Source organism: Pristiophorus japonicus, chromosome 17 (genome assembly GCF_044704955.1).
Source record: "Pristiophorus japonicus isolate sPriJap1 chromosome 17, sPriJap1.hap1, whole genome shotgun sequence".
NCBI lineage: Eukaryota > Metazoa > Chordata > Chondrichthyes > Pristiophoridae > Pristiophorus > Pristiophorus japonicus.
Genome location: NC_091993.1, coordinates 78,761,359 through 78,780,591, shown reverse-complemented (window position 1 = coordinate 78,780,591; position 19,233 = coordinate 78,761,359). Strand labels below are relative to the sequence as shown.

General features: G+C 47.7%; 1 protein-coding gene across 1 annotated transcript in view; it reads right to left on the bottom strand.

The window, feature by feature from the left end:
* LOC139228001 (UNC5C-like protein) overlaps positions 1 to 19,233 on the bottom strand; it is a 38,802-nt gene that overhangs the window by 16,625 nt on the left and 2,944 nt on the right. Inside the window, exons 2-4 of the mRNA XM_070859152.1 lie at positions 18,838 to 19,153; positions 8,819 to 9,081; positions 2,939 to 3,039 (exon numbers count right to left, since the gene is read on the bottom strand). Of these exons, the coding sequence (XP_070715253.1) occupies positions 2,939 to 3,039; positions 8,819 to 9,081; positions 18,838 to 19,153 (680 nt within the window). The remainder of the gene's footprint in view (positions 1 to 2,938; positions 3,040 to 8,818; positions 9,082 to 18,837; positions 19,154 to 19,233) is intronic.

The following is a 19,233-nucleotide window of genomic DNA, read 5'->3' as shown; positions in this document are numbered from 1 at the left end:
AGGAGAGCGGGGGGGCCGGGAGAGAGAGAGAGAGAGAGAGAGAGAGAGCGGAGGGCCGGGGAGAGAGAGAGAGAGAGAGAGAGAGCGGGGGGCCGGGGAGAGAGAGAGAGAGAGAGCGGGGGGGCCGGGGAGAGAGAGAGAGCGGGGGTGCCGGGGAGAGAGAGAGAGAGCTGGGGGGCCGGGGGAGAGAGAGAAGAGCGGGGGGGCCGGGAGAGAGAGAATGAGAGAGAGAGCGGAGGGCCGGGGAGAGAGAGAGAGAGAGAGAGCGGGGCCGGGGAGAGAGAGAGAGAGAGAGAGAGAGAGAGAGAGAGAGAGCGCGGGGGGGCCGGGAGCCGGGGAGAGAGAGAGTGAGAACGGGGGGGCCGGGGAGAGAGAGAGAGAGAGAGAGAGAGCGAGCGGGGGGGCCGGGGGAGAGAGACAGTGAGAGAGCGGGGGGTGCCGGGGAGAGAGAGAGAGAGAGAGCGGGGGGGCCGGTGAGAGAGAGAGAGAGAGAGAGAGAGAGAGAGGGCGCCGGGGGGCCGGGGAGAGAGAGAGAGAGAGAGAGAGAGAGGGAGCGTGGGGGCCGGGGGGCCGGGGAGAGAGAGAGAGAGAGCGGGGCCGGGGGAGAGAGAGAGAGAGCGGGGGGGCCGGGGAGAGAGAGAGGAGAGCGGGGGGGCCGGGGAGAGAGAGAGAGAGAGAGAGAGAGAGCGGGGGGGCGGGAGAGAGAGAGAGCGGGGACCGGGGAGAGAGAGAGAGAGAGAGAGAGAGAGAGAGAGAGCGGGGGGGCCGGGGAGAGAGAGAGAGAGAGAGAGAGCGGGGGGGCCGGGGAGAGAGAGAGAGAGAGAGAGAGAGAGAGCGGAGGGCCGGGGAGAGAGAGGGAGAGAGAGAGAGAGAGAGAGCGGGGGGGCCGGGGAGAGAGAGAGAGAGAGAGAGCAGAGGGCCGGGGGGAGAGAGAGAGAGAGAGCGGGGGGGCCGGGGAGAGAGAGAGAGAGAGAGAGAGAGAGAGAGAGCGGGGGGGCCGGCGAGAGAGAGAGAGAGAGAGAGAGAGAGAGCGTGGGGGCCGGCGAGAGAGAGAGAGAGAGAGAGAGAGCGGGGGGGCCGGCGAGAGAGAGAGAGAGCGGGGGGGCCGGGGAGAGAGAGAGAGAGCGGGGGGGCCGGGGAGAGAGAGAGAGAGAGAGAGAGAGAGAGAGCGGGGGGGCCGGGGGAGAGAGAGAGAGAGAGAGAGAGAGAGCGGGGGGGCCGGGGAGAGAGAGAGAGAGAGCGGAGGGCCGGGGAGAGAGAGAGAGAGCGGGGGGCCGGCGAGAGAGAGAGAGAGAAAGAGAGAGAGAGCGGGAGCGGGGGGGCAAGGGGGCTGGGGGGAGTGAGAGGCAGGCTGGGGGGGCTGGAGCGTGAGGCAGGATGGGGGGGAGTGAGGCAGGCGGGGGGGAGTGAGAGGCAGGGCGGGGGGGGAGTGAGGCAGGCGGGGGGGAGTGAGAGGCAGGCTGTGGGGGGAGCGGGGGTGGAGTGAGAGGCAGGCTGTGGCGGGCGGGGGTGAGTGAGAGGCAGGCTGGGGGGCGGGGGGGAGTGAGAGGCAGGCTGTTGGGAGGGGGGGGAAGTGAGAGGCAGGCTGGGGGGGCTGGAGCGGGAGGCAGGGTGGGGGGGAGTGAGAGGCAGGCTGTGGGGGGGGGGGGGGAAGTGAGAGGCAGGCTGTGGGGGGCGGGGGGGAGTGAGGCAGGCTGTGGGGGGGGGGAAGTGAGAGGCAGGCTGTGGGGTCGGGGGGGAGTGAGAGGCAGGGCTGTGGGGGCGGGGGGGAGTGAGAGGCAGGCTGTGGGGGCGGGGGGAGTGAGAGGCAGGCTGTGGGGGCGGGGGAAGTGAGAGGCAGGCTGTGGGGGGCGGGGGGGAGTGAGGCAGGCTGTGGGGGGGGGGAAGTGAGAGGCAGGCTGTGGGGGGCGGGGGGGAGTGAGAGGCAGGCTGTGGGGGCGGGGGGAGTGAGAGGCAGGCTGTGGGGGGCGGGGGGAGTGAGAGGCAGGCTGTGGGGGCGGGGGAAGTGAGAGGCAGGCTGTGGGGGCGGGGGGGAGTGAGAGGCAGGCTGGGGGGGGGGGAAGTGAGAGGCAGGCTGGGGGGGGCGGCGGGGAGTGAGAGGCAGGTTGTGGGGGGCGGGGAGTGAGAGGCAGGCTGTGGGGGGGGGCGGGGACGAGTGAGAGAAAGGCTGGGGGGGTTGGCGAAAGGTGCTGGGGAGTGGAGGAGTGAGGCGGTGGGTGGGGAGAGAGATAGGATGGTGGGGGAAAGAGACACTGCGGGGGGGGGGGGGGATCGGAGGGGAGAGAGGGAACTCAGGAAAGATGGATCATGCTCTTCAAACCCCCTACCAGGGATATCGTTGGATTGGATGATATCCAGAAGTCACGATACTCTCGCTATTCACTTCATACCTAATAAACCTGTTAACAATCCATACACAGCCCTATCTATGGCCGGGGGGGGGACGGGGAGGATGCACTTATGGCTGTGGGAGGCATGTACTTGGACTGGGGTGAGGAATGTTCTTGGACTGGGGTGAGGCACTTTGGCTGGGGGAGGCATGTACTTGGACTGGGGTAAGGCAGTTCAGTTGCTGACTTCTGAGAAACTCTATCCTCTGTCGCTTCAGGAAGTCAAAGTGGATCGAGTTACAATTTGCAAAGTCAGTGAGACCTTGGGATGAGCGGATCCAGTGACACATTCTTCTGAAACTTCAGGGTGCGCTTATCCTCCAATGGGACCAATCAAAAATAAGGGATGGAGCCTGTTGGCCATTGTTGCAGTACAAATAAGCTCGTCTCCTTTAAAACCCAAGCCTTTCATTGCCTACTTCTGATTTATTTATCACCTTGTCTCCACTCATTTCTTTTCCTGTTTGCTCTGTGGTAATGTCTTACGCTAGGGACCCTGGCACTTCACCTTGGTTTCTCAATTAAAAAAAGATTGTGAAGGTTCTCACCGATTTCTTCTTGAAGCAAAAAGATCGAAAGGGACACTTTCCATGCCAGATTTGCAGATAAGGAACTGCCTGACCGCTGCATTCATCCACATTCTCCCAACCTGAATAAAATAAACCAGGGCTGATCAGTGATGTGAAAAATGTCCATATTTAATCATACAGGACAATGTTTAACTACTCCTCTCATGTTCCTTTTTAAATCCCTCCCTTGTATTAATGAATTCCTATTTATTTATGTTTGAAATTGCTCTTAAAGTACCATCAAATTAACGTGATTTATATATTTATACTATTTAAAACGTGGATACCTGGAGCTTATAACTTGTGCATCATTGGATTTTACCACCAAGTTACAACTCTATTCATCCTAAAAGATCAAATGGAGAGTTGCTGCAATATTCTCTGAAGAGACAGGAAAATTATACTTGAGTGTTATTTTGACATCTGTTATTTCCTAAAAATTACACTTAAACTGACTGTTTGTATTTTCATTTTAGAGAATGGGGGAGAATTTGTGCATCCCATTAGCACGGCCGGAGGTACTAACTGGGCGCAAATTAGTTTGCGACCGGGCGCAGCGCTGCTAATAACACCGGCTAAATTTGGCGGGAGTTTAGCGGCAGCGCTACGGCCCTGATTTCCTGACCCCACAGATCATGACGCCATCGCCATGCACATCTTGAGTGCCGGGCTAATCGAGTGGTATCCCCGCACCCCGGTGGTTCAGGTAGGTGGATTCTTCTTTGGCAGCGTATGGAGCTTAGGCCCTTCCCTTTAATTGGGGGAAGAGCCCCTCAGATGTGGCAGCACTGTGCGGCCCAGTGCATAGCACTTCCGAGGCGTGCGCTCTGTTACCGCCCCAGGAAGGAGGTGGACGCTTATCGTGGGTGACGGTAACCTGGATTTATCGAGGGGGAAAACTGTACCTGGCGCAAAGTCTCGCACCTCGAGAGTGTTACCGCTCCTCCCTCCCCCCCCCCCCCACCGCCACAAACAGGGTGATACCCAAATTCTCAGCCAATCTGTTTGAGGTTGTCACAAAAATTTATATCCAGGGGACACACGTTCAAATTTAGAAGAAGGAAAATGCACAGATTTAATTACTTTACGCAAAGGTTGACTAATTTATAGGGCCCAAGTTTCCACAGGATAAAAAACAGGCGCCCCTCCGAGCTGGGCACCCGTTTTTCGCGCCTAAAATGGCGCCAGAAAAAAACGCGCTATTCTGGAGCGCCCTGCAGCTCCTTGTCTGTTTGGCGCGGCGCCCAGGGGGGCGGAGCCTACACTCACGCCGATTTTGTAAGTGGGAGGGGGCGGGTACTATTTAAATTAGTTTTTTTCCTGCCGGCAACGCTGCGCGTGCGCGTTGGAGCGTTCGCGCATGCTCAGTGTGAAAAAAAACATTGGCACTCGGCCATTTTTGTAGTTCTTTGTAGCTGTTTAATTTTTGAACATTGTTTAATAAAAGCACATTGCCATCAGCACTGAGGCTACCCTTCTCACTGTCTCCTTCCCCTCCCCACCCTCCACGGCAACAAACGGCTGTCTCATTCCCCTCCCTCCCCTCCACGGCAACAAACGGTTTTCTCCTTCCCCTCCCTCCCCTCCACAACAACAACCCGCTGTCTCCTTCCCCTCCCTCCCCTCCGCGGCAACAAACAACTGTCTCCTTCCCCTCCCTCCCTCCCCTCCACAACAACAAACCGCTTTCTCCCCCTCCCTCCCCTCCCGCTCAGCGGCAACGAACGGCTGCAGAATTCTCCCTGGCTGAAGCACTTTCACACAGGTAGGAAGATGGTTTATTTAATCTTTTCTTTGCTTATTCAGGTTGGATTTATTTGTATAATATTTGTAGAAGTATAAATAAGGATTTATTGTAGAATTTAATGAGTTCCCTTCCTCCCCCCCCCTCCTCGTTCTGGACGCCTAATTTGTAACCTGCGTCTGATTTTTTTAATGTGTAGAACAGGTTTTTTCAGTTCTACAAAAATCTTCACTTGCTCCATTCTACTTTAGTTTGGAGTACGTTTTCACTGTGGAAACTTTCAAATCAGGCGTCAGTGGCCGAACACGCCCCCTTTTGAAGAAAAAATTCTGTTCCAAAATAGAACAGTTCTACCTGACTAGAACTGCAGGAAAAAAAAATGTGGAGAATTGCGATTTCTAAGATAGTCCGTTCTCCACCAGTTGCTCCTAAAAATCAGGCGCAAATCATGTGGAAACTTGGGCCCATAGTGTGGGCATTTGGAAAGGCTTTTGAGGGAGTGCGTAATCAAAAAGTATTAATTTTAGGGCCTAGCCAAATGAACCTCACAGTCTTCTCTGATCCTGTACGTTCCTTTGTTTCTTATTGCCATGTAAGCAGCTTTTCCACATATTAAGTGTGCACCCACCACAGGATTTCCTAGGCCATTTCCAGAGCACCACAATGTGATGCTGCATGATGTTGGAGTACTGGTCACTGAATTCAGGGCTCCCCAGCCTCAGTGGTGAATGAAAATACAGTTTTATTACATTAATAATAAAGTGGGGCAGTAGTTGCTTCCTCTCTAGTTTACTCCACTCATCGCCTGAAGGTACTGACATATGCTCAAATAAAGCTGGTCGTGCGGGGCCCCTTGGGGAAGAGTGACCATAATAGGGTAGAATTCTTCATTAAGGTGGAGAGTGACATAGTTAATTCAGAGACTAGGGTCCTGAACTTAAGGAAAGGAAACTTCAATGATATGAGATGTGAATTGGCGAGGATAGACTGGAGAATGATACTTAAAGGGTTGATGGTGCATAGGCAATGGCAGACATTTAAATATCACATGGATGAACTACAACAATTGTACATCCCTGTGTGGCATAAGAATAAAAAAGGGAAGGTGGCTCAACCGTGGCTAACAAGGGAAATTAGGCAAAGTGTTAAATCCAAGGAAGAGGCATATAAATTGGCCAGAAAAAGCAGCAAACCTGAAGACTGGGAGAAATTTAGAATTCAGCAGAGGAGGACTAAGGGTTTAATTAGGAGGGGGAAAATAGAGTTTGAGAGTAAGCTTGCAGGAAACATAAAAACTGACTACAAAAGCTTCTATAGATATGTGAAGAGAAAAAGATTAGTGAAGATTAATGTAGGTTCCTTGCAGTCAGAATCAGGTGAATTCATAATGGGGAACAAGGAAATGGCAGACGAATTGAACAAATAATTTGCTTCTGTCTTCACTAAGGAAGACATGAATAGCCTCCTGAAAATACTAGAGGACTGATGGCCTAGAGAGAAGGAGGAACTGAAGGGGAAATCCTTATTAGTCAGGAAATGGTGTTAGGGAAACTGAAAGGACTGAAGGCCGGAGCCTGATGCTCTGCATCCCAGAGTACTTAAGGAAGTGGCCCTAGAAATAGTAGATGCATTGGTGGTCATTTTCCAACATTCCATGGACTCTGATTCAGTACCTATGGATTGGAGGGTAGCTAATGTAACCCCACTTTTTAAAAAAGGAGAGAGAAAACAGGGAATTATAGACCAGTTAGCCTGACAACGGTGGTGGCGAAAATGCTGGAATCAAATATTAAAGATGTAATCGTAGCACATTTGGAAAGCAGTGACAGGATCAGTCCAAGTCAGCATGGATTTATGAAAGGGAAATCATGCTTGACAAATCTTCTGGAGTTTTTTGAGGATGTAACTAGTGGAGTGGATAAGGGAGAACCAGTGGATGTGGTGTATTTGGACTTTCAAAAGGCTTTTGACAAAGTCCCACACAAGAGATTAGTGTGCAAAATTAAGGCACATGGTATTGGGGGTAATGTATTGACATGGATAGAGAACTGGTTGGTAGACAGGAAGCAAAGAGTGGGAATAAACGGGTCCTTTTCAGAATGGCAGGCAGTGACTAGTGGGGTGCCGCAGGGTTCAGTGTTGGGACCCCAACTATTTACAATATACATTAATGATTTAGACGAAGGAATTGAATGTAATATCTCCAAGTTTGCAGATGAAACTAAGCTGGGTGGCAGTGTGAGCTACGAGGAAGGTGAAGAGGCTGCAGGGTGACATGGACAGGTTAGGTGAGTGGGCAAATGCATGGCAGATGCAATATAATGTGGATAAATGTGAGGTTATCCACTTTGGTGGCAAAAACATGAAGGCAGATTATTATCTGAATGGTGACAGATTAGGAAAAGGGGAAGTGCAACGCGACCTGGGTGCAATGGTACATCAGTCATTGAAGGTAGGCATGTAGGTACAGCAGGCAGTGAAGAAAGCAAATGGCATGCTGGCCTTCATAGCGAGGGGATTTGAGTATAGGAGCAGGGAGGTCTTACTGCAGTTGTACAGGGCCTTGGTGAGATCACACCTTGAGTATTGTGTGCAGTTTTGGTCTCCTAATCTGAGGAAGGACGTGCTTGCTATTGAGGGATTGCAGCGAAGGTTCACCAGACTGATTCTCCGGATGGCAGGACTGACATATGAGGAAAGACTGGATCGGCTAGGCTTATACTCAATGGAATTTAGAAGAATGAGAGGGGATCTCATAGAAACTTATAAAATTCTAACGGGACTGGACAGGTTAGATGCAGGAAGAATGTTCCCGATGTTGGGGAAGTCCAGAACCAGGGGTCACAGTCTAAGGATAAGGGGTAAGCCATTTAGGACCGAGATGAGGAGAAACGTTTTCACCCAGAGAGTTGTGAACCTGTGGAATTCTCTGCCACAGAAAGTTATTGAGTCCAGTTCGTTGAACATATTCAAAAGGGAGTTAGATGTGGCCCTTATGGCTAAAGGGATCAGGGAGTATGGAGAGAAGGCAGGGGTGGGGTACTGAGGTTACATGATCAGCCGTGATCATATTGAATGGCGGTGCAGGCACCTATTTTCTATGTTTCTATAGGAGCCAGCAGCCCTTCACTGCTTTGCCCAAATGACTCTTGTTTCATGTGTAAGTCTAGGTAATGAGTCTGGTCATTCTATTCAAATGTGGAGAAGAGGAGAGGCGACTGGGTCACATACTCTCTTCATCTAACATTACAACATTTTCTACATTACAACAGTGGCTACCCTACAAAAATACTTATTTGGCTGTAAAGCACTTTGAGATATTCTGAGGTCATGAAACGTGCTATATAATTGCAAGTCTGTCTTTCTTTTGACATCTTTTCCAGCATGGTGGTTGTCACTACAACAGTAATTGGGAGTGGGAATTCTAGATGATTTCCCCTCCCTAGCTCTGGAGCACTGAGACCAGTTGTAGAACCTCAACTACCACTGGGATTGAAATTGGTTAACACCACAACCCGAGAATAAAACCTAGGACCTTCTGATCTGGATGGCTCAGTTACAGATTGTTCTTACCAACTAGCCAGCATGGAAGCCCTTAGAAGCAATCCCTCCCTGGTGGTTACTGGTACTGCCACTTACACTGCCCTGGTTGAGCAGTTTTACTATGACTGATAGACATTGATAATGGGCAGATAATCTCACTCCAAGCAGTTCAGTTGTCTGCTGATAGTCACTTTGAAGGCTGATAAATAAATAATCTGGCACTAGCATGTTGCACATGGCACTGGAGGCCAACTCGTGCTCCATTGAGGAGTCGACATCCTTTGGGGGCTAAGAAAGCTGGCAAGAAATAGATCAGTAATACATTAATTATTTAAAATGATCGGGACTTCTTTAGGTAGGGACCTTCTACAATCTTCTTAATCCCCAATCACTCCCTTCAAAATAGGATGAAGAATTCAGGGAAGAAGGTCATGGATTGAATTGTGATGGTACCTTTGGAGAGCATAGACTGTCTCACCACATAATGACCAGACTGATAACAGCAGAAGATCTGAACAAGCCTATTGGAATTGATTACATTTCTGTATACGGGGCACATAGAGAGAACTTGCCTTCAGATAAATACTTGAGCACTAGAAATGTGTCTGCACTGTTTCCTCTGAAATCAAAGAGTTGCACTGGTCCACAGAGGTTTCCTTGAAAGGGCGCTTCATTGTATATCGCCCACTGTAGTGCACAGGGTGTGTTATTGAGAAAGTAAACCCGGATCTGGAAGTGGCTCTGTTGTGTGGTCAATGGAGAACTGAAGATGGCTAACTGAAGCCACTTCTGGACACATTCCTTTCCATCTTGCTCCAGAATACATGTAAACAAACTAAAGACAGGGGAAAGATCAAAGTTATTTGACAATAATTTATTCTATTTGTGCCAAGTCACTAATCCTGAAAAGCCGAGAACTCGGTTACATTCACCAGGTTTGGTACATAAGAATCTAAAAACACAAAAGGGCATTAAACCCACTCCTTCCACAGCCAATGTACGGTTTACACTATCACGGACTCTTCCTCACCCATTTAACCTCCTGAGGGAAGGCTCTGCATAAATCCCTAGGTGTTCAAGTGAACTCGAGAATGTCTATCCATCTCGTCTGTCCAGTTCTGTTTATCCTGGGTGCTTTCCATAAATAACATTTTCCTCAGGCTTAGGAGTACAATTCCATGGGCATTTAATTATCTCTGCCTAATCTTGTTCCTGTAGCCTTCAGTTGCATTCCTCCCTGGATAGTTAGCCAGCTGATTTTTTTTTAAGGAGTTACCTAACTAATTTTCTGGGAGCCTGTTCTATATATTCTGTATCCTGAGTGATAACAATTTCTTCTGATCCCTAGTTTCCCTTCCAGCCTTTTAATTTTATACCTGTGTCCTGTACTTCTGCCATCAAAAACTTACACATCCTGTTCACATGCACAATTTATTTAGTGCTCAGCAGTTTGAAGACCTGGATCATGTCTCTCTCAATATTATTTTCTCCAGTAAAAGATAAGTTCAACTTTGAGCCCCAAGTTCTGTAATTATCTTTCTTGCATATTGCTCAGCCCTTTCCAATACTTTATTATCTGTCTGAAGGTTAAACTTCATGGCAGAGACTTTGCACGAAGCTGCTCTCACTCTGCTGCCGTAACTTCGCCGTAAAATCAGTGGAAATTCCATTTACACATGTGGACAGGATTTCTGCCACACTTCCTGTGAAGTTACAGCGGTGGATCAGGAGCAGCTCCAAAGACATTCCCAGTCCTTATTCCAAACGGCCTATACAAGATTGAAATAACTTATCTTGATAAAACCTAATGTCTTTGATATGCAACAAAAACAGAAAATGCTGGAAGCACTCAGCAGGTCAGGCATCATCTGTGGAGAGAGAAACCGAGTTAATGGCCATAATTTTGCGGGGGTTCAGAGGGTGCAATCGGTGGCAGGTCGGGTGGGAAAGTGTATTTTTTCATCAGCGGGTGGGGAACCCGCTGCCACACACCATTCCCAATGTCGGGTCTGTCAGTGCAGAGCACAGCTGACACGCAGCGGTGGGTGCACAGCGGACGACCCAATTCAGGTCATTAGTTGGTTGTTTAGAGCCACTTAAGAATGAATTTCAGCTTACCTTCTGCATTTGACAGTTCGCCCACGGGGTTCATGCTAGTCTGTTAAGCTGAGGCGGGAGTTCAGTGGCCATTGTTCCAGCTGTTGAGTTGACAGCTTCAAATGTAAAGTAAAAGCTCCTACCTTACAGAGATATCTTCCCTCACTCACAAGCTCTTCCTCACTGAATTTCCACAACAGATTCACCACCTGCCATCTATTCTATCAGCATGGGTGCCCTTTGTACTCTCTCACCTTGGTCCTCAGAATGCGACCACGATCATCCCCACCACCAGCAGCACCAACAACACCAACCTTCTCTGCAATCAACTGATGCTGCACAGGGCATCCGCACCCAACCACATTGTTGTCCGGGAGGCCAGCGATGGCCTCCCCATGGCCATATTTACTTCACTTGACGCTGTACAGCCTGGTTGCCACATGATGTACCAGGTTGGCACCACCCCACACCAGCAACATAAAACATCCCTACAATGCCCAAGCCATTCCATTCACACTCATGACCATTGTGGGGGTGGGGGTACCATTATGTTTTACCATTCACTGCACTTCACTAAGCCACTTCTAAAGATAAATCTGTCCAAGAACGCAAAGTGTTGAAAATAAAGGTTTCAATGTTTGACACCGCATTAACAGAAATTTTACATGGACATTGCATAAAAGAACCTTGTGTGTTGTTACTTCGTATGATTGCACTAGGATGAGGGCGAGTGTGGGGGGTGACTAGTGAGATGGGGATGTGATAATATAGATAGTGAAGGATGGGTGGAGGTCCAAGGTAAGTTGGTGTAAGTAAGGATGTGCAGGAGTAGAGTAGGGAAGGCAGAGTGATGGGGATGGGATGAGAGGCACCGCAGGATGAAAGTGAATATGGCTTTGTACCAACGTTTCGTGATCTAATGAGAAAATTCAAATGGTTGCGGCACTGCACCCAGGTCCTCCTGACCACATCCCTGCTTGTGCCCTCCTCTGCAATGTGAAACCAAGCTGTGTTGAACTCCTGAGGAGGTCTCTTCCACCCATGGGAAGGGGTGAGGATCTACCTGTGTGTTGTGACTCCATAAGCATATGGAGGGAATCACGGGAGAACCTAAATGCAGTACTGTGCCTTTGTGCCATCATTAAACAAAATTAGGGCTCCTGGGATTGGGGGTAATATATAGTAGCATGGATTGAGGATTGGTTAATGGACAGAAAACAGAGAGTAGGAATAAACGGGTCATTTTCAGGTTGGCAGACTGTAACTATTGGGGTACCACAAGGATCAGCACTTGGTCCTCAGCTATTCACAATCTATATCAATGATTTGTATGAAGGGACCAAATATAATGAATCCAAGTTTGCTGATGATACAAAGCTAGGTGGGAATGCAAGTTGTGAGGAGGATGCAAAGTGATTTCAAGGGGATATCGACAGTGGGCAAGAACATGACAAATGAAATATAATATGGAGAAATGTGAAGTTATCCACTTTGGTAGGAAAAATAGATAGACAGTATTTTTTAAATGGTGAGAGATTGGGAAATGTTGGTGTTCAAAGGGACTTGGGTGTCCTTGTACATGAATCACTGAAACCCTACAGGCAGGTACAGCAAGCAATTAAGAAAGCAAATGATATATTTTTCTTTTATTACAAGAGAATTTAAGTGTTAGAGTAAATATGTCTTACTGCAATTATAGGCCCTGGTGAGGCCCCACCAGAAGTATTGTGTATAGTTTGAGTCTCTTTACCTAAGGAAGGATATACTTGCCATAGTGCAACGAAGGTTCAGCAGACTGATTCCTGGAATGGGGGGATTGACCCATGAGGAGAGATTGAGTGGACTAGGTCTATATTGTCCAGAGTTTAGAAGAATGAGAGGTGATCTCATTGAAACATACAAAAATTTTACAGGGCTTGACAGGGTAGATGCATGGAGGAGACTTCCCCTGGCTGGGGAATCTAGAACCAGGGGTCACAGTCTCAGAATAAGGGGTCGGCCATTTAGGTCTGAGATGAGGAGAAATTTCTGCAATTAGAGGGTGGTGAATCTTTGTAATTCTCTGCCCCAGAGGGCTGTGAATAATCAGTCGTTGAGTGTTGATTATGAGAGTAAACTAGCAAGAAATATAAAAACAGATAGTAAGAGCTTCTACAGGTATATAAAAAGGAAGAGAGTAGCTAAAGTAAATGTTGGTCCCTTAGAGGATGAGACTGGGGAATTAATAATGAGGAACAGAGAAATGGAAGAGACTTTGAACAAATATTTTGTATCGGTCTTCACGGTAGAAGACACAAAAACATCTCAATAATAGATTATCAAGAAACAATCACTATCAGTAAAGAAAAAGTACTCAGTAAAATACTGGGACTGAAGGTGGACAAGTACCCTGAACCTGATGGCATGCATCCTAGGCTCTTAAAAGAAGTGGCTGCAGAGATAGTGGATGTATTGGTTGCAATCTACCAAAATTCCCTGGATTCTGGAGAGAGCCCAGCGGTTTGGAAAACCACAAATGTTATGCCCCTATTTAAAAAAGGAGGGAGACAGAAAGCAGGAAACATAGAAAATAGGTGCAGGAGCAGACCATTCGGCCCTTCGAGCCTGCACCGCCATTCAATAAGATCATGGCTGACCATGCAACTTCAGTACGCCACTCCCGCTTTCTCTCCATACCTGCTGATCCCTTTGCCGTAAGGGCCACATCTAACTCCCTCTTGAATATATCCAACGAACTGGACTCCACAGCTGTCTGTGGGAGAGAATTCCACAGGTTCACCACTGTCTGGGTGAAAAGGTTTCTCCTCATCTCGGTCCTATATGGCTTACCCCTTATCCTTAGACTGTGATCCCTGGTTCTGGACTTCCCCAACATCGGGAACATTCTTCCTGCATCCAACCTATTCAATCCCGTCATAATTTTATATGTTTCTATGAGATTCCCTCTCATTATTCTAAATTCCAGTGAGTATAAGCCTCGTCGATCCAGACTTTCTTCATATGTCAGTACTCCCATTCCGTGAATTAGTCTGGTGAACCTTCACTGCACTCCCTCAATAGCAAGCACGTCCTTCCTCAGATTAGGAGACCAAAACTGCACACAATACTCAAGGTGTGGTCTCACCAAGGCCCTTTACAACTGCAGTAAGACCTCCCTGCTCCTATACTCAAATCCTCTTGCTATGAAGGCCAGCATGCCATTTGCTTTCTTTACTGCCTGCTGTACCTGCATGCCTTCCTTCAGTGGCTGATGTACCATGACATCCAGGTCTCTTTGCACCTCCCTTTTTACTAATCTGTCACCATTCAGATAATAATCTGCTTTCCTGTTTTTGCCACCAAAGTGGGTAACCTCACATTTATCCACATTATACTGCATCTGACATGCATTTGCCCATTCACCTAACCTATCCAATCACCCTGCAGCCTCTTAGCATCCTCCTCACAGCTCACACTGCCACCCAGCTTAGTGTCGCCTGCAAACTTGGAGATATTACATTCAATTCCTTCGTCTAAATCATTAATGTATATTGTAAATAGCTTGGGTCCAAGTACTGAACCTTGCGGCACCCCACTAGTCACTGCCTGCCATTCTGAAAAGGACCTGTTTATTCTCATTCTTTACTTCCTGTCTGCCAACCAGTTCTCTATCCACGTCAATACATTAACCCCAATACCATGTGCCTTAATTTTGCGCACTAATCTCGTGTGGGACTTTGTCAAAAGCCTTTTGAAAGTCCAAATACACCACATCCACTGGTTCTCAACCTCCATTAACATTTTCTGCCCTTTGGTGTTTCACAGCTCCCCCCATCTAGATTCCACATCATCCAAGCTAATGTCCTTCCTTACTATTGCGTTAACCGCCTCTTTAACCATTAACACTATCCCACCTCCTTTTCCTTCCTGTCTATCTTTCCTGAATATTGAATACTCCTGGATGTTAAGTTCTTAGCCTTGGTTACCCTGGAGCCATGACTCCGTAATCCCAATTACATCATATCCGTTAACAGCTATCTGCGCAGTTAATTCGTCCACCTTATTACGAATGCTCCTCACATGAGACTCGGAGCCTTCAGGATTGTTTTTTTTAATATACATTAACGATTTAGATGAAGGAATTGAGTGTAATATCTCCAAGTTTGCGGATGATACTGAACTGGGTGGCGGTGTGAGCTGTGAGACGGATGCTAAGAGGCTGCAGGGTGACTTGGACAGGTTAGGTGAGTGGGCAAATGCATGGCAGATGCAGTATAATGTGGATAAATGTGAGGTTATCCATTTTGGGGGCAAAAACCCGAAGGCAGAATATTACTTGAATGGCGGCAGATTAGGAAAAGGGGAGGTGCAACGAGACCTGGGTGTTGAATGATGTTGTAATGTGGCCCTTTTTAGTTTTTGCCCTTGATTTCTCTGCCTTCCACTCTTGCTTTTCTCTTTCCTACCTTTTGCTTCTGCCCGCTTTTTACTTCCCTCTGCCTCCCTGCATAGGTTCCCATCCCCCTGCCATATTAGTTTAACCCCTCCCCAACAGCACTAGCAAACATTCCCCCCAGGACATTGGTTCCGGTCCTGGCCAGTGTCAGACCGTTCAGTTTGTACTGGTCCCACCTCCCCCAGAACCGGTTCCAATGCCCCAGGAATTTGAATCCCTCCTCCTTGCACCATTTTTCAAGCCACGTATTCATCTGAACTATCCTGCAATTCCTACTCTGACTAGCACGTGGCACTGGTAGCAATCCTGAGATTACTACCTTTGAGGTCCTGCTTTTTAATTTAACTCCTAGCTCCCTAAATTCAGCTCGTAGAACCTCATCCCGTTTTTTTAACCTATATCGTTAGTACCTATATGCACCACGACAGCTGGCTGTTCCCCTCCCCCTCCAGAATGCGCTGCATTGGCTCCGAGACATTCTTGACCTTTGCACCAGGGAGGCAACATACCATCCTTGTTTGCAGCTGCAGAAACGCCTATCTGTTCTCTTTACAATAGAATCCCCTATCACTATAGCTCTCCCACTCTTTTTCCTGCCCTCCTGTGCAGCAGAGCCACCCATGGTGCCATGAACTTGGCTGCTGCTGCCTTCCCCTGATGAGCCATCTGCCCCAACAGTACCCAAAACGGTATATCTGTTTTGGAGGGAGGTGTCCACAGGGGACCCCTGCACTACCTACCTTCCACTGCTCTGCCTGATAGTCACCCATTCCCTATCTGCCTGAGTAACCGTTAACTGCGGTGTGACCAACTCACTAAACGTGCTATTCATGGCATCCTCAGCATCGCGGATGCTCCAGAGTGAGTCTATGCGCTGCTCCAGAGTGAGTCTAAGCGCAGCTCCAGTGCTGCAATGTGGTCTGTCAGGAGCTGCAGCTGGATACACTTCCTGCACACATCGTAGTCAGGGACACTGGTCCCTGACTTCCCACATAGCAGAGGAGGAGTATGACACGGGTCTGGGCTCACCTGCCATGATGTAACCCTTAGATTAACTTAATTTGGCAACAATGCCAAAGGTTTCCTATTGATAATAAAAGAAAAAAACTATAGACCAGTTAGCCGAACGTCTGTTGTTGAGAAAATGCTGGAGTTTATTATTAAGGAAGCAGTGGCAGGACATTTGGAAAAGCATAATTCAGTCAAGCAGAGTCAGCATGGTTTTATGAAAGGGAAATCATGTTTGACAAATTTGCTGGAGTTCTTTGAAGATGTAATGAGCAGGGTGGTTAAGGGGGATCAAGTGACTGTGATGTATTTGGATTTCCAGAAGGCATTCGATAAGGTATCATGTAAAAGGTTACTGCACAAGATAAGAGCTCACTGGGTTGCAGGTAAAATATTAACGTGGATAGAGAATTGGCTAAGTAACAGAAAGCAGAGAGTCGGTTGGCAAACGGTAATGAGTGGGATGCCACAGGGATCAGTGCTGGGGCTTCAACTATTTACAATCTATATTAATGACTTGGATGAAGGGACTGAATGTAATGTAGCCACATTTGCTGATGATACAAAGATGGGTGGGAAAGCAAGTTGTGAGGAGGACACAAAGAATCTGCAAAGGGATATAGACCGGCTAAGTGAGTGGGCAAACATTTGGCAGATGGAGTACAATGTGGGAAAGTGTGAGGCTATCCACTTTGGCAGGAAAAATAAAAAAGCAAATTATTTAAATTGAGGGAGATTACAAAATGCTGCAGTATAGAGGGACCTGGGAATCCTTGTGCATGTAACACAAAAAGTTAGTTTGCAGATACAGCAAGTCATCAGGAAGGCAAATGGAATTTCGGCCTTTATTGCAAAGGGGATGGAGTATAAAAGCAGTGATGTCCTACCAGAACTATACAGGATATTGTTGAGACCACATCTCTAGAGTACTGCGTACAGTTTTGGTCTTCTTATTTAAAGGAGGGATATACTTGCATTGGAGGTAGTTCAGAGAAGGTTCACAAGGTTGATTCCTGAGATGAAGGGTTGACTTATGAAGAAAGGTTGAGCAGGTTGGACCTATACTCACTGGAGTTTAGAAGAATGAGAGGTGATCTTATTGAAACATATAAGATATTGAGGGGCCTCGACACGATAGATGCAGAGAGGATATTTCTTGTGGGGGAATCTAGAACTAGGGGGCATAGTTTAAGAATAAGGGGTCGCCTATTTAGCACTGAGATGAGGAGAAATTTATTTTCAGAGGTCGTCAACCTGTGGAATTCTCTGCCCCAGAGAGCTGTGGAGGCTGGGTCATTGAAAATATTTAAGGTGGAGATAGACAGACAGAATTTGAATGATAAGGGAGTGAAGGATTATGGGGAGCGGGCAGGGAAGTGGAGCTGAGACCAGTATCAGATCCGCCATGATCTTATTAAATGCTGGAGCAGGCTCGAGGGGCCAATGGCCTACTCCTGCTCCTATTTTTTATGTTCTTATATTCAAGACTGAGATGGATAGATTTTTGAATATTAAGGTAGTCAAGGGATATGGGGCTAGTGCAGGAAAGCAGAGCTGAGGTAGAAGATCAGCCATGATCTTATTAAATGGCGGGGCAGGCTTGAGGGGCCGAATAGCTGACTCCTGCTCCTAATTCTTATGTTCTTATTTTTATGTTCTTATTGTCAGTGTTTGTAGCACCTCAATGCTGTAGAACACTGACAGCACAAATGTCAAAATACATTTGCACATGGTCTATTTAAGGAAACCGGCTGATGATGTGTCATCAAGTATCCAGTCACTGTAAAACTGTCATCAGTAAAGCTAATCAAATATAAGGTTACGTATCAAGAGCAAAATGCTGCAAAACAGAAAATGCTGGAAACACTTGGCAGGTCAGGCAGCATCTGTGGAGAAAGAAACAGAGTTAACGTTTCAGGTCAATGACCTTCCGCCAGTTCTGATGAAGGGTCATTAATCTAAAACACTGGCCTGGATTTTACTAACCTCGGCACGTTGCAGGCGAGGGACTAGACCTGATTTCTCTAATTGGCTGGGTAACGTGCTGGGAGGACTTAACAAGCCCCATCAAGGGAAATTCATTTCAGACAGTGGGATGGAGCCAGCAGCGGGGTCGGCCCCACCCCACCCCACCCCACCCCACCCCACACACCCCACCACCGACCAACCGAGGTTAATAAAATCCAGGCTAATGATTTAGATTAATGACCCTCATCAGAACTGGTCTGGCGGAAGGCCATTGATCTGATGGATGCAGAGAGGATATTTCCACTGATGGGGGAGACTAGAGCTAGAGGGCATGATCTTAGAATAAGGGGCCGCCCATTTAAAACAGATGAGGAGAAATTTTTTCTCGGAGGGTGTGAATCTGTGGAATTCGTTGCCTCAGAGAGCTGTGGAAGCTGGGACATTCAATAAATTTAAGATAGAAATAGACGGTTTCTTTATGGGGAGTGGGCAGGGAAGTGGAGCGGAGTCCATGATCTTATTGAATGGCAGGGTAGGCTTGAGAGGCTGTATGGCCCACTCCTGCTTCTTATGTTCTTATGAAACGTTAACTCTGTTTCTTTCTCCACAGATGCTGCCTGACCTGCCAAATGTTTCCAGCATTTTCTGTCTTTATTTCAAATTTGCAGCATTTTGCTCGATACATATCCTTATATTTGATAGCTTTATTGATGACAATTTTACATTAACTGGATACTTTCAGTAAATGATCAATACTCGCATCCAAATGCTTTTCTGCTTCCATGTTGCGATTGAACACTGCAACATATAATATTTAATCTTTCAATATTATTACCTATTAAAATCCAGCTGCCATTTCATGGCCTGTCTGCTTAGTTGGCCCATCGCCCTTTAAACACTGTTAATATCACTCGAGTCGTCACTTTACCACAAAGCTCAGCACCATCAGCAAAATGTGAACCTTACCAGAAACCCGCTCCTCCATGTCATTTATGAATAGTGTAAAGAAAAAAATTGAAGTGTCTGAGAGACGTGGAAAATATAATTTCTGTTCAATTTTTAAAATGGGGAAGGCCAACCCACCTGAAATGTGAAACATGCACTTGGCATTCATCTCGTGTGACCTGGGTTTTGATTTGTTTCTTGTCTCTTGTGTTGATGGCAGACCAGCTCTTTGTGCTGAGTAGATCGGTATCACTGGTATACACTTTGGTTTGCGCTGTGTTCCTGGTGCAGTGCTTGAAAACCAGGATGCACGGTTTCTGAAAAACTGTACCATGCGGGCCACAGTACACAACTGGGCTGATGAGAGCTTGGGTACTGGCGAGCTCAGGACCATCGGACAGATCCCAAACCAGTACTAAGGACACTTGCTCTTTCCTTCCTAATACTACTGCACCTAAAAGAGAGAGCACACACACAGAGCTATGCTTAACAATAACTTGCATTTATATAGCATCTTTAAATGAATAAAATGTC